Below are 14,858 nucleotides of genomic sequence, written 5' to 3'. Positions count from 1 at the left end.
CAATTGTGCATCATAAAGATGGTTCAGATAAGGGAATGAAGTGAAAAAATCCACAAAAGTATGAAGTTGACTCTTTGTCCCATGTGGAGATACAGGTAAGACTATTATAATCCCCTGTGCTTTCTATTATTTTAAAATTGTCTTTAGAATGGTTATTTGCATAAAAGAACCTTTGCATTTGAGAGAGAATTGTATTGTCAAAGATACTCCTTGTTTGAACCAGCCTGTGACTATGAACACATTAAAATATCCCCTGGGTCACCTAACTCACACCAACAGAAAGGAGGATTTGAAATTGCTAATCTTCCCAAGAATGGAATCCTCCCAAATGTCATCTTCAGTTATGGGTAAGAAAATAGCCTGTCTCCCAAATGCAGTCAAGGGCCACAGTGATTACAGATTGAAGGAATTTTATCCCAGCATGTGGAACCAGGTTAACATATCATCCCTGTTCAGTGAATGCCGTGGGTGTCCCTTTCTCTCCTTTTCCAATACAGCAGTAGTTTGTTGTTTTTATTATAACATTTTCCCTATTCCTTCTCCACCATTGTGGATTTGGAGAGAGAGAACTGTCTTTTTGTTTATAGGATGCCAAATCATCCAGAGATACATCCAAGCCTAATTGAGTGACCCCAAGAACCAGGGTTATTGTTCTTGGGGACTGAGTCTGTTCCCTGTACAAGATTTAGAAATTTGCATTGGAGGGCGGCGCCTGTGGCTCAGTTGGTAAGGCGCCGGCCCCATATACCGAGGGTGGCAGGTTCAAACCCGGCCCCGGCCAAAACCGCAACCAAAAAATAGCCGGGCGTTGTGGCAGGCGCCTGTAGTCCCAGCTACTCGGGAGGCTGAGGTAAGAGAATCGCTGAAGCCCAGGAGTTGGAGGTTGCTGTGAGCTGTGTGATGCCACGGCACTCTACCGAGGGCCATAAAGTGAGACCCTGTCTCTACAAAAAAAAAAAAAAAGAAAGAAAGAAATTTGCATTGGATAGCAAAAAAGGGACAGGCAATGTCAGAGAATGCTAATTATCTGCCCATCACTATTGTTTCTTTCCTCAATAATAAAACCATAATTTTTTTTTTAATTTAGAAGGAAGAGCTTTATTTCTCAGAAAGGATTGCAGCCCGCAGGGTGGCCAGTCTGATGGGCTGGAAGCAATTGCCTTGGGCAAAAGCTGAGACTTCCTGGGAGGGACAAGGGAACAGGAACATATGATAAGTAAGATGGCCAAATATACATACCTAGTTAGCAAACTATAGGAGGAATCATGAATATTGACAAAAGGTGGAACAAGCACACATCCAAATGAGCTTCATGCCCTTTCCTGGTCACATGTACAAAAAAATAGCACTGTTAGCATGATCTGACCTGAAAAGGTCAAGCAGAGGCAATAAAAGCCATCAATGTGCATCCTCCATGAACTGGCCGGAACCACTGTATGGTCAGTGGTCTCTTATCAGGAAGGAATGCTGGTTGGTTGTTAGATTGAAACTACAAAAAGGGAGGAAGGAGTGATCGTGCAACTGGTTTCTGTTTGTTAGTTATGAATGAAAGCCTGACGGCTGTTATCAAGAAAGTATAATGACATATGTTGGACCTCCCATCCTATCACGGCTGGAAACTCAGTTGTAAGGTTTTTCTGTGGGTCCCCTGGGCCAAAAGGGGGTCCAGTACCAAGATTGTATTTGGAATGGTAAAGCCACAGCGAATTAAAAAGTTGGAGACCTAGTCTTCTTGGCAATGAAATGAAGCCAATAAAATGTAACTGAACATTGCTGAGCAAGCTTCCAGAGGGCTTGATAAAAATGATTCAGCTAAGGGGTACACATTTCTGATCACTCCTTCTGCCATCATTCTTCCTAGAAAGTGGATATGATGGCTAAAGCTCCAGAAATCATATTGTGCCCATGAAGTGATCTTATAGATGAAAGCAGAAAGAAAGGCAAAAGAAGCCTCAATTCTTCTTCTTCTTTTTTTGGAAACTCACACTTGCCCCAGGCTAGGGTGCCATGGTGTCAACCTAGCTCACGACCCCAAACTCCTGGGCTCAAGAGATCCTCCTGCCTCAGTCTCCCAAGTAGCTGGGACTATAGGTGCCCACCATAACACCTGGCTAACTTTTCTAAGTAGAAACAGGGACTCACTCTTGCTCAGGCTGGTCTCAAAACTCCTGAGCTCAAGAAACTCGCCTACCTTGGCTTCCCAGAGTGCTAGAATTACAGGAGTGAGACACCATGCCCAGCCTATGCCAAGTTTCTGTGTGGACACATGTTTTTGGTTCTCCTGGACATATACGTGAAATGCCTGGGTCAGATAGTAATTCTATGTCGCTTTTTGAGGAACTGCCGGACTGTTTTCCAAAGAGGCTGCACCATTTTACATTCCCACAGCAGTGTGTGAAGGTTCAACTTGACATATCATTTTAGTGACGGTTTTTGTTTTTGCTTTGTTTGTTTTAGTGAGACAGAATCTCACTGTCCCCCAGGCTAGAGTGCCGTGGCATCAACCTAGCTCACAGCAACCTCAAACACTTGGGCTCAAGAGATCCTCCGGCCTCAGCCTCCTGAGTACCTGGGACTACAGGAGCTTCCCACAATGCCCAGCTTGTTTTTCTATTTTTTTTTGATGCAGATGGGGTCATGCTCCTGCTCAGGCTGGGCTCAAATTCTTGAGCTCAAGGGATCCCCCACCCTGGGCTTCCCAGAGTGCTGGGATTACAGGCATGAGCACTGCATCTGGCCCATTTCAGTGACTGTTGATGTAACTGTCAGTGATATATTATCACCAAGCAACAACTCCTTGGTGATAATAAGTCGATCAACTGTGAGAGGCCAGAAGCATATCAACAATAATAACATCTGGCTCGGGGTGGCACCTGTGGCTCAAAGAAATAGGGTGCTGGCCCCATATGCTGGAGGTGGCGGGTTCAAGCCCAGCCCTGGCCAAAAACTGCAACAACAACAATAAAAAAAAACAACAAAAATAAATAAATAAATAAATAACATCTGGCTTGGCACCTGTAGCTCAGTGGCTAGGATGCAACCACATACACCGGAGCTGGCGGGTTCAAACCCAGCCCAGGCCTGCCAAACAGCAATGACAACTACAACCAAAAAAAATAGCTGGGTGTTGTGTTGGGCGCTTGTAGTCACAGTTACTTGGGAGGCTGAAGCAAGAGAATCACTTAAGCCCAAGAGTTTGAGGTTGCTATGAGCTGTAATGCCACAGCACTCTACCAAGGGTGACCTAGTAAGACTCTGTCTCAAAAAAAAAAAACAATAATAACATCAAAGAACTCAGCAGATGTCTTCAGGGAGGACCATTTATTTCAAGCCTCAGATAGAACAAATAGTCCAAGGTTCCTGGGTGCCTCAAGGTGGTGCACTGCCCTGTCATGCTCACTTCCAGCGGCCTCCAACTCGGCCCTTCCCTGCCCCCTTCCGGCTGTAGGAGAAGAAAGAAATGTGCTATCAGGAAAGAGTGGCCCTACCTACCCTTGAGCTCCCAACTCAGGAAGTCCACCCCTAAAATTTTAGCCCTCCCTGCTCAAAGAAAGATTTGGGCAAAGGCATTCAACTGGCATCTCATTCAGATTTAACAATCGAGGTGGGGTGTTGGCTGGTTAAATGCCTCCTTGACATGAGGGAGTTCAGGATGCTCACGCAGGTGCTGATCAACATTTATGAGTAAAGGGCCAGGGTGGTGGGGAAGAAGAGTTGGGTGATTTGAGGGTGAGTAATGTGCAAGAGGGGCCAGGGGAGGTTGGGGTAAAAGAGAGACAATGAGAGAGAAAGAGGGCAGAGCCAGAGAGTAAGAGAGCAAGAGAGGAAAACAGAGAGAGAGACTGAGAGGAAACGGTCCCAACCTCAGCTGGATAGATATTTGGGACTAGATCATTCTTTGCTGTGTGGGGCCCTGTCCTGTGCATTGTAGGGTGTTGAGCAGCATCCCCTGCCTCTACATTTTAGATGCCTGTAGTCCCCTGTCCAGTCGTGACAACTAAGTCTCTGCAGACATTGCCCAATGTCCTCTGGGAGGACAAGACTGCCTATCCCTCACCTTCTCAAGGACCCAAGTTTAAAAAGACACGAAGAAGGGACTGAGACCTGAGACACCAAGAACAGAGAGGAGGATAGGGAAGAAAAGTGTCCCAGAGAACAAAAGACAGAGACAGGGAAAGGGGCAGATACCCAACAAGGCCCAGGGATGGGCACCCACAGAGGGAAGGAGAAAGGCCCTAAGAGGCTGCAGTGGGGGGGGAAGCAGGTCACACTCACAACTTCTGGGCGTGGCTGATGCGGTTGTACAGCACGTTGATCTGCGGAGCAGGAGAGAGATGCTGGGACAGGCAGTGGGGGGCCGCCTACCTCTGCCCTGCCCTGTCCTCCCCTACTGGCCCCACCTGGCTTGGGGCCCCCTGTAGAGGCTGATCCCACCTCATATTTCTGCTGCTTCAGCTTTGCCATCAGGTCAAACTTCTCCGACTCCAGTTGGTGGATCCAGTCTGACAGCTCCTGGGCCGTCTGCCTGGTGGGGCAGCGGGTTGTGATGGAAGAAGCCAGGCAGAGCCTCAGCCCAGCACATCTGACTTCACTGAGCTCCAGTGGTGCACCACTAAGTTAACGAACTCTCCTAAACTGGGGGGGGTGGCTTGTCTGGCTGTGTTCTCCTCCATGTCACCTGCTAGATTCTACAGGCCACACAGCCACCAGAAGTGGATTCTCTATCAGTGACATCTTTCACAGAAAGGAAGGCAGCAGGGCCCAGAGAGGGTGAGCTGTTTGCCCAAAGTCACACAGCAGCAGGGCTCAGACCCAGGTCATCTTCCCACCTAGGTTTGGGCAGTGTTCTTATCCCTCTGCCTCTGCCTCAGATCCAGACCCCTCCGGCCCTGAGCCCCCCCACAGCACCTACCGAAGCTGTTCCTCCCCCATGTAGTCGATTTCCAGAGGCTTCTTGCGCTCAGACAAGATTCGAAGTTTCATCTCCTTCCCTGTCTGCCGTTTACCACGTTTCTGTTCTGCCTGAGGGTTAGGGAGAGGGCACCTTGAGCTGAGGTTCAAATCCCCGAAGAGGTGGGTCAGATCCTCTCCTCCTTCAGACCCAGGGATCCAGCCCCAACCCCTCTTCCCTCAGACCCAGAGATCAAGCCCTTTCTCTCTCAGACCAAGGATTTTTGTCCCCAGACCCAGGGGTCCTTTCCCCAGCCCCTCCTCCCCCAGGCCCAGGGGTCCTATCCCCAGCCCTGTCCTCCCTCAGACCCTGGGGTCCCAGCCCCCAACCCGTCCTCCCTCAGACCCAGAAATTCATACTCCTGTCCTCCATCTGAAACCAGACTTAAACCTCTGGTTCCTGTATGCTGAACTCACCTTGACCAGGTAACCTCCAAAATGGGCCCCCATGTTGGACAGAACCTTCTTCTTTTTGGCATCATCCTCTGCCCGCTTCTTGGCCTCTTCTTCTTCCTTCCGCATCTTCTCCTCCTGTGGGTAGAAAGGGGTTAACCTCATAGGCTCCCCCCAGAACCCAGGGAGCAGGGATGGGAAGGACGGAGCTCACTTCTCCTCTGAGTGAAGCTGAGGCTCAAGGATCCATTACTCCTGTGCCTGAAGCACAAGGGGAATATTAGAACTGGCAGAGATGCCGGAGCCTCCCTCCTGGCCCCTCTAGGCCTGCCTGTGTGATCACCCTTGAGTCTCTTCCACTCTCCCAGCAAAAATTAAAATGAAGAGGGAGGGGGGAAATGCTTGCTTTTTCTGCATCCCCACCCCCAGCCTGACTAGCCAATGCTTGCTATGTGACTGCTGCCCAGATACTTAACCCCTCTGAGCCTTGGCCTCCCTTAATTTCGAGATGAAAATTCATTTTCAGGAGGTTAACAAATGTCACCAATAGATATCAGAGGACAGTAAAGATAACTCCTATCTGAAAGGTCACATAAATATTGAAAGCAATGTACACTAAATAGCCTCCATCTGGGCGGCACCTGTGGCTCAGTCGGTAAGGCACCCGCCCCATATACCGAGGGCGGCGGGTTCAAACCCAGCCCCGGCCAAACTGCAACCAAAAAATAGCCGGGCGTTGTGGCGGGTGCCTGTAGTCCCAGCTACTCGGGAGGCTGAGGCAAGAGAATCGCTTAAGCCCAGGAGTTGGAGGTTGCTGTGAGCTGTGCGATGCCATGGCACTCTACCGAGGGCCATAAAGTGAGACTCTGTCTCTACAAAAAATAAAATAAAATAAAATAAATAAATAGCCTCCATCTTTAAAGAAACCATAACTCTAAGAGTACTATATTAGATAAAAGTAATGCTTCTTGAGTGCTTGTGACCATGGAGCACATAGTGAATTTCAAAATGCTTTATTTAGGCTTTAGGCTAATAAACTTGATTCATAAAACTAAATGGTTTTTAATGTTTCAACATTGATGCACAATAAATGAAATATGATTCTTCCACTAATGCTAAACTTTCTTATCTTGTCCAAGATTGTAATTGACAGGTGAAAATAACATGCTATTTTGGGTGGAATAACCTCTTTAATAATCTCTTTCCTGAGGACATACATTTCCAATATTTTGGAGAATATTATTCTCCAAGTTACTATTTTGTGTAATTTTCACTTCCTTGTAACAATGAGGATGTTGTTATAATGAAGATTATGTGGGAGTATAAAAAGAAAATGTCACCGACGATTGAACTGGTAGGGAAAGTACTAAAGATGCTGATGAGCTTGAGCCTGAAGAAGGGGTTCTAGAACATTTAGGGAAGGCATTGCAATATTCCAGACAGACCAAAGTGCATACATCAGCAGGGTGGCTTATCCACACTAAGCCTCCTCTCCCCACTGAAAGGATGGTCAGGTGGGCATGGTTTCCTGCCTGTCTGAAGGCACTATCTGAATTAGTTTCCCATTGCTGCTATAATTTTCATACTTAGTAGCTTAAAACAGTGCAAGGCTATTATCTTACAATTCTGTAGGTGTGAACGAGTTTCTCTGGATTAAAATCAAAAGGTGTGTCCCAGCATCCATAGATCAGTGGTTAGGGTGCCAGCCACATACACCAAGGCAGGCGGGTTTTCACCTGGCCCTGGCCTGATAAAAAAAAAATGACAACTGCAAAAGACAAAAAAAAAAAAAAAAAAGGTCGGCGCCTGTGGCTCAGTGAGTAGGGCACCGGCCCCATATACCAAGGGTGGCGGGTACAAATTCAGCCCCAGCCAAACTGCAACAAAAAATAGCCAGGCATTGTGGCGGGCACCTGTAGTCCCAGCTACTGGGAGGCTGAGGCAAGAGAATCGCCTAAGCCCAAGAGCTGGAGGTTGCTGTGAGCTGTAACGCCACAGCACTCTACGGAGGGCAATGGAGTGAAACTCCGTCTCAAAACAAAAACAAACAAAAAAAATAGCCAGGCATCATGTCAGGTGTCTGTAGTCCCAGCTACTTGGGAGGCTGAGGCAAGAGAATCACTTGAACACAAGAGTTAGAGGTGGCTATGAGCTGTGATGCCATGGCACTCTACCGAGGGTGACATACTGAGATTCTGCCTCAAAAAATAATAATAATAAATTAAATCAAATCAAATGGTGAACAGAGCTGGTTCTCTCTGGAGGCTCCAGGGGAGAATCTGTTCCCTTCCCTTTCCCAGCTTCTAGGTGCCACCTGCAGTTCTGGGCTGTAGCCCTTTCCTCCCCTTTCAAAGGCAGCAGTGTCTCATTTGCAGATCTCTCTCGATCTGACCTTCCTTCCCTTTGTTAAAGATCCACATGATCTTTAACGTGGTGCCAAGTGGGAGGATCACTTGAGCCCAGGAGTCTGAGGTTGCTGGGAGCTAGGCTGACCATGGCACTTTAGCCTGGGTAACAGAGTGAGACTCTGTTTCAAAATAAAAAAAAAAAAAAATCCATGTGTTGGCATTATTCCCACCCTTAATAACAATCTTCCTATCTGGAGAGTCTTACTTAATCACATCTCTTAAAAACCCCTTTGCTGTTTAAGGTAATATACTCCCAGACTCCGGTGAGTAGGATGTGGATGTCTTTGGGGAGTCCTTATTCTGCCTGCCACCCTTACCCTACTTTTATTTATTTATTTATTTATTCATTCATTCATTTATTTTGGAACAGAGTCTCACTCTGTTGCCCAGGCTAGAGTGCCATGTCATCAGCCTAGCTCACAGCAACCTCAAACTCCTGGGCTCAAGAGATCCTCCTGCCTCAGCCTCCCACGTAGCTAGGAGGATAAGTGCCCATCATGACACCCAGCTAGTTTTTCTATTTTTAGTAGAGACAGCATCTTGCTGTTGCTCAAGCTGGCCTCAAACTCCTGAGCTCGAGCAATCCACCCTCCTCAGCCTCCCAGAGTGCTGGGATTACAGGCATGAGCCACCATGTCTGGCTCCTAGCCTACTTTTAGTCTTTAAAGGTGGTTGGGCTGGAGACCCATTCCTTGATGCCAAGGTAGGAGATATTTCCAAGGCCTAAACCAGTCAAAGAATTCTTTTTTTTTTTTTTTTTTTGGCCGGGGCTGGGTTTGAACCCGCCACCTCCAGCATATGGGACCGGCGCCCTACTCCTTGAGCCACAGGCGCCGCCCCAGTCAAAGAATTCTAACCACTCTCCCCTCTCCCCCAGCTCGCCACTGATCACTTTCATGGTAGACATGTGAACAGCCTAAATGCAGGAGAGAGACAAAAGAGGAGTTTAAGCTGTCCAGTAGGATGGCCAACTATTCCCGCTTGCCTGAGTCTAAGGGAAAACTGGACTTTGGGGGCTAAAACCAGGAAAGTCCCAGGCAAACCAAAAGTATTTTGTCATCCTAGTGTCAACAAAAGGGTTGGGAAGAGAATAGCTCAGCCTTTATGATATCATTTAAGTCCCTTGATCCAGCCATGCCTGAAGCAAGATAAACTCTAGTTATATGAACTAACAAAAATTCTCTTTCTGCTGAATCCAGTTTGGGTTGGGATTTCTACTCTTTCCAACAGAAAGATCCTTAAATAATACAGCCTGGGAGCTTTTTCAGAACCACAGAGGGTATCAGAAATGAAAAATGGAATGTTCAGTCTGGGAGGGAAGAGGAGGCACCCACCGCCAGCTTTGCCTGCCGCTCGCGTTCCTTCTCTGTTCGGAAGCGCTGTTGCTCAGCTCTCTCAGCCCGGCGTCGCTCCTGGACGAGGAAGAAGAATGTTGGGGGTCCAGAAATCCCCTTCCCCAGTAACCCCCTCCCCAGAGTAGGCTAAGAGTGGAGATAACACAGGGTTGAGCGTGGGTAAATTGAGTAAATTCCCATTAGCTCCCAAAACCTGGGGGACCCACACAGAGCAAGGAAAGAAGGTGTAGAGAGGGGTTACCCGGCAGCCCCCCACACACACACACCCACTCACAATACGGTCTTTCAGTGCAATCAGCTCCTCTTCCTCCTTCTTCCGCTGCTCGAAATGCACGTCGATGAGCGTCTGCAGCTCCAGCAGGTCCTTCTCCATGCGCTTCCGGTGGATGTCCTGTGGGCAAAGGCGCAGCCCCTTGAGACCTCGAGAAGCACGGGAGCCCTCCCTTCCCAGCAAGAGGCGTTCTAGGACGGTCCCAGCAGATGGCAGCCAAGCCCTGTGTTCTGACGCTGGACGATTTTCCCAAAAGCGGGAGTTAGGAGGCGCCTTTTCCCAAAGGGCAGGAAGGCGTTCTAAAGACAAGTTAGCAACGTGTCTGAAGCAGGGGAGTTACTTACATCGAAGTCCACACGCTCCCCTTCTGGGATCTTAGGGGGTATCAAAGGAGGCACCATTGGACGGCTGAATGGACAGAAGGGGATGAAGAACATGAGTAGCCTGGCCTCCCTGACCTCACCAGGGACTGCAGCTGTCCCCTGCGGCAGACACCTGTCTCCCGACTCCCTTAAATGTGGGGGGTCCGAATCGAAAAGAACCTTCATGGGACACCAATGACGTGGTGCCAACAGAAGGATGGAAATACCTAGTTAGAAATATTTTCTATTGACTGCATCTTGAAGTGGTAAAATCTCAGATATAACAGCCTTAATAGAATATGCTATGTAAATTAATTTTACCTGCTTCTTTGTACTTAAAAAATGTGCCTAGTAAAAGAATTTCAGTTAAGGTCTCTTTGGTTTCCTCCCATTGGCTCTCCCACCTCCTGGGAATTCTCCCTTTCCTCAGTTCCTGAGGCAGCACCTTTTCCCCATCTGCCATCCACCTCTCTGGCTGTCCCATGTCTCTTTGTCCCTCTTGGAAGCCTCAAGCGGTTTCCTCTGCCCTCCTCTTCACTCAGAGGCACTCTCATGATGGATGGCATTCACTCCAGTGACATCAATCATCATCCATTAGGGAGGACTCACCAACTCTGTCTCCAGCTCAGACTCTCTCCTGAGCCCCAAACTCACATTAAGAGATATCTCCTGAATATTTCCCACCTTCCCACCCACTGTTCTCCAATGAGGCTCCCCAACTTCTCCAAGAAGGAGGCTGCAGCTCCAGCATCTGTTTAGTTCCCCAGCCCAGAAGCTTCTGGGAGTTGTCCTCACCTCCTCCTCTCCTGGCCCCTGTAATTTCCAAGCCCTGCTTCCTAGCCTTTGAGTCCTTCCCAGCCCATCCTCTCCTTTCCAACCATGGTCCCTGCCCCCAGCTTAAGGCGCTTCCCCTTACACCTGCACTACACTCCAGCCTCTCCTCTGGCCTCCCTGCCTCCAGCATGTAGCTTATCCTCCTTTATGACTCCAGAGGAAACTTCCTTTTTCTTTTTTTTGAGACAGCACTTCAAGCTGTTGCCCTGGGTAGAGTGCCATGGCATCACAGCTCACAGCAACCTCCAACTATTGGGACTTAAGCAATTCTCTTGCCTCAGCCTCCCAGGTAGCTAGGACTACAGGCACCCGCCACAGCACCCGGCTATTTTTTTTTTTTTTTTTTTGGTAGTTGTCGTTGTTTGGCAGGCCCAGGCTGGATTTGAATCCGCCAGCTCTGCATGTGGCTGGCCCCTTAGCCGCTTGAGCTACAGATGCCAAGCACAGAGGGACCTTTCTAATACCCAGCGCTAATCCTGTCCCTCCCCTTGAGGCCACACTATGTTTAGCATAAAAGCAAAGCAACCAGGCTGGTGTTCAAAGCCCTTCCCCATCTGGCCCCAGCCAATTTCACCACCATCTTCTCCCCTCACTCACAGACACGCACAACATTTCCTGGTTCCCTGGCCACATCATGCATTTTTGCACCACCAGGCCTTTGGGCTGTGGTGCTGTGCCCTCTGCCTGCAATGCCCTTCCCCTGCCATACTCCACCTGGTGGCCTCTCCTGCACCAACAAGCCCTCCCTGACCCTAAAGCACACCTGTGTTCCCCAGTGCTTCTGTGCTCTCACCTAGAGCTGGGCCAGGGGCACCTCTGCTCAAAACCTTTCCATGGCTCCCAGGAGAGAAGTGAAGCCCTACCCCTTAGCTCCATGGCCCTGCCTCTTCTTGAATCCTATACTCTAGCCACAATGAAATCTACACCTCTACCCACCCAGGCCCACAAAAGTTCTGCATCTGGTATTTTCCCCTATATGGATTGCTTCTTACTTGTATCTCCAAGCCTTGGCCCCAGTATCAACCCCCCACCCAATCCCCAGACCTCCTCTCAGCACTGTGGGCCCTTGTTTGTTTTTTTTTACAGAGTTTCACTTGGTCACCCTCAGTAGAGTGCAGTGGCATCACAGATCACAACAATCTCCAGCTCTTGGGCTTAGGCGATTCTCTTGCTTCACCCTCCCAATTAACTGGGACGGACCACAGGCATGCGCCACAACGTCCAGCTATTTTTTGTTGCAGTTTGGCCAGAGCCGGGTTTGAACCGGCCACCCTGGGTATATGGGGCCAGCACCCTACTCACTGAACCACAGGTGCCACCCTGCTTTTTATTTTTGTTTTCGTTTGCAGTTTTTGGCCGAGCCTGGGTTTGAAACCGCCACCTCCAGCATATGGGGCCAGCACCCTATTCCTTTGAGCCACAGGCGCCATCCCTGTTTTTGTTTTTTAAGACAGAGTCTCAAGCTGTCATCCTGGGTAGAGTGCCATGGTGTCATAGCTCACAGCAACCTCCAACTCCTGGGCTCAAGTGATCCTCTTATCTCAGTTTTTCTTTTTCCTATTTTTAGTAGAGACAGGAGCCTCGCTTTTGCTCAGGCTGGTCTCAAACTCATGAGCTCAAGCAATCTACTCGGCCTCCCAGAGTGCTAGGATTACAGGCCTAAGCCACCATGCCAGGTCAGCACTGTGGGCTCTCAATGATCCACGTCCACATCCACATCTGTTCCCAGGACTGGTCTCTCTCCAGACACTGGATATTGCACATACCACAGCTTTCTCTGTCAGCAATGTCCCTTCTACCTCCTTCAGGTAGTGAAGACTTTGTCGCTCAGGACTCAGGCATCATCTCCCCTGGAAAGCCTTCCTGGACTGCCTCAGGCAAACATAGCTCCCCACCCCCATGTTACTCTGGTACCCTGGGCTTCCATCACTGTGTCGGTTCTGTTTCCCCAATGAGGCAGCAGACATGGCTGATCTGCCAAACATAGTGGGAAGTTCCCAGAAATATTTGCTGGAAGGAGTGGTTGACTATGGTCTCCTTGTTGTCAGTTTCCCCCCTCCATCTCTGCCTTTCCCGAGCCCTGTCTCCGGAGGTGGAGGGAATGGGACCCCCACGCCCATAGGATCTCACCTTGGCCTGGGGCGCTCCTCTTCTGTTGGTAGTGGGGAAACACAAAGACATAATTAGCAAGAGTTTTAGGTATGAGACTAGGCCTGACGCACCCTGGGAAGGGAGCCCCCCGCCCAAGCCTCGGCCCCCAGGAGCCCAGAGGAGAACTCTGGACTCCAGTTCTGGGGGAGGGGTATAGGGAGAAGAAAAGGGGGAATGGAAGACAGGGTGGCCATAAGGAGGAAGAGGGGCACACGCATCAGATATACATTCAGAACTGGTGTGACCTCCCACCCCAGCTTTCTGGGAACCCAGGAGGCCACCCCCCTCCGCCCCCCAGACCTTTTCCCGTTTATATATCCAAAGCTTCTTCCCTCCTCCACCGGAACCCAGCAGTGCGGGGGTCCAACATCTCTCTTCATTCAGTGACCCCAGAGTTCTGTCCCCAGCCCCTTTCCTCTTGGGAACACAGGACTTCCAGTTCTGCAGCCCTAAATTCCAACCCCCAAGCTTTGAATGTATATGAGGGAGAAAATAACAGACAAAGATGAGAGGGGACGGGATGATGACTCTCCGCAAACATCCAACCCTTCTATAAGTATTCCTCCATGCTGGGGAAGAAGGCTTGGGTGTCGGTCCCTTTAAGAAGGAAGGGAAAGGGTTAAAGCCACAGTCTGGCGATTTCCCTTCGCGGCCACAAGAGGGCTCCGGGCTCTCCCGGGCTTAAAGGACCGGGCCAGGGGGTGGGTTACGGGGTAGGGATGGGGGAAGATCTGGGAAGTAGAGGCCAGATGATATCGGGAGTCCCTCGGGGCCCCCGAAATCGGTCTCGGGAAGCGAAGCAGCTGCAGTTACCTCGCTCTGCCACCGGCTCCGGCTCTTCGGGAGCTGGGGGATAGGGGGTGGCGGGAGAAGCGAGGGTGTGGGGAGTGCAGGAGGTGAGCGACCGCACGCGGGCGGGAGGGGAGAGAGGAGAGACCGAGAGGTTGTTAAGGAACAGGGGCCGAGGCCCTCGGGAGCCCCCGCCTCCGCCCCGGCTCGAGCGTACCGGCCCCCACCCGGCCCCGGGGCCTCGGCGTGAAGCTCCAACCTCACCTTCCTCCTCCTCCGCAGCCTCTTCTTCTAGAAGGAGATGAGGGCAGAGAGGAGGAGGTGTTAGGACTTAAGGGGAGTTGGGGGAGGGATGGGTAGCCAGAAACCAGGGTTCGAGTCTCAGCGGGGCAGGGTGACCCCTCCGGGATTTGGCCGCACACCGACACAAGGTTTCTTTCCACCTCTGCACAGAGGCGGGACTGGGGAGCTAGACGCGGGTCCCCAAGGACTAACCCGCCCCCTTCCGCCAGGTGCCGCACCTCCTGTATCCTCCCGCAGGCTAGGATTAGAGCGGTGTCCCCACCCCCTAAGGCCAGCCCACTCCACACTCACCTTCTGGCTGCTCCCTGTGAACCCAGGGTCGGAAGGACAGAAGGGTGGAGGAGAGTTAGTCATTTTGTGGCGAGTAAGAGGGTCTCTCTACTTCTCTAAGCCACCACCACCACCCGCCCCCGTCAGCATCACTCACTCCTCATATTCCTGCTCTTCGGTGTCTGACATCCTGGTGTGACCTAAGGCCAGAGAGAAAAGGCCGAGTGGGCTGGGGTCCCGAAGGAGGCGGGGCCTGGGTGTCCGGACCCCAGGGTCTGAGGGAGGAGGGGCGGGTCATGGAATCGTAGGCCGAGCCTGGGGACAGGGTACGAGAGGTGTGGTCTGGGCGCAGACCGGGACCACACACCCCGCCCCCCACCACAGCTGTCCTTTTTGTCTTATGACAGGTCCAAGGAACCCGATCTGAGTTGGGATTAGGAAGAGATATTTGAGAAGGGACGGTGGCCTGAAGACAATAGTTGCCCCACCCCCAGGGGCTATTTTAGGGGAATGCCGCAGACGGTGAAAGAGAGGACATTTCCTAACAAGGGATTTGAGGAGAGGGGGCTTGGGGACAGTGAGTCACGCCTGTTCCCTCTCACACCCAGCTCCTCCCCTTTGGCTGGTTATCTTCCCACCTGTCACCTCTTTTCACCTTCACCCATACCCATGGAGGATATGGGTGCATTCTGCCCTGGATCTCATCCTGACCCTACATACTTGAAATCTCCCAACTTTTCAGATCCCCAGGCACTCCAAGGTGCCCAGGTTA

General features: G+C 50.6%; 1 protein-coding gene across 6 annotated transcripts; it reads right to left on the bottom strand.

Annotated features, from left to right (window-relative positions):
- Positions 1-3,302: 3,302 nt before the first annotated feature.
- TNNT1 (troponin T1, slow skeletal type) lies at positions 3,303-14,290 on the bottom strand. Of its 6 annotated transcripts, none has more exons than XM_053606865.1 (13): positions 14,244-14,290; positions 14,108-14,136; positions 13,778-13,804; positions 13,538-13,570; positions 12,704-12,725; positions 9,722-9,785; positions 9,381-9,497; positions 9,086-9,163; positions 5,368-5,481; positions 4,913-5,022; positions 4,435-4,525; positions 4,276-4,316; positions 3,303-3,442 (listed from the first exon to the last, which is right to left on the bottom strand). In XM_053606865.1, exons 1-13 carry the CDS (start codon positions 14,273-14,275, stop codon positions 3,397-3,399), a joined length of 804 nt encoding a protein of 267 aa, XP_053462840.1. In that variant the 5' UTR covers positions 14,276-14,290; the 3' UTR covers positions 3,303-3,396. The 6 variants fall into 6 exon arrangements, with proteins under 6 accessions (XP_053462840.1, XP_053462841.1, XP_053462842.1 ...); XM_053606866.1 differs by having other exon boundaries at positions 14,108-14,130; XM_053606867.1 differs by having other exon boundaries at positions 14,108-14,121.
- Positions 14,291-14,858: the final 568 nt, after the last annotated feature.

This window comes from Nycticebus coucang, chromosome 10 (genome assembly GCF_027406575.1).
Source record: "Nycticebus coucang isolate mNycCou1 chromosome 10, mNycCou1.pri, whole genome shotgun sequence".
NCBI lineage: Eukaryota > Metazoa > Chordata > Mammalia > Primates > Lorisidae > Nycticebus > Nycticebus coucang.
The sequence above is the reverse complement of the archived record's forward strand: the minus strand, read 5'-3'. Positions and strand labels throughout refer to the sequence as shown.

What these genes read in the sequence shown, in the direction of transcription:
- TNNT1 (XM_053606865.1), bottom strand. Translation starts at nt 14,275, where the DNA reads ATGTCAGACACCGAAGAGCAGGAATATGAGGA. An exon ending in GGGAGCGTGTGGACTTCGAT is followed by an intron (nt 9,498 to 9,721) that starts GTAAGTAACTCC and finishes CTTTGCCCACAG; the next exon opens with GACATCCACCGGAAGCGCAT. An exon ending in ATCAGCCACGCCCAGAAGTT is followed by an intron (nt 3,443 to 4,275) that starts GTGAGTGTGACC and finishes CTTCTCCTACAG; the next exon opens with CCGGAAGGGGGCAGGGAAGG.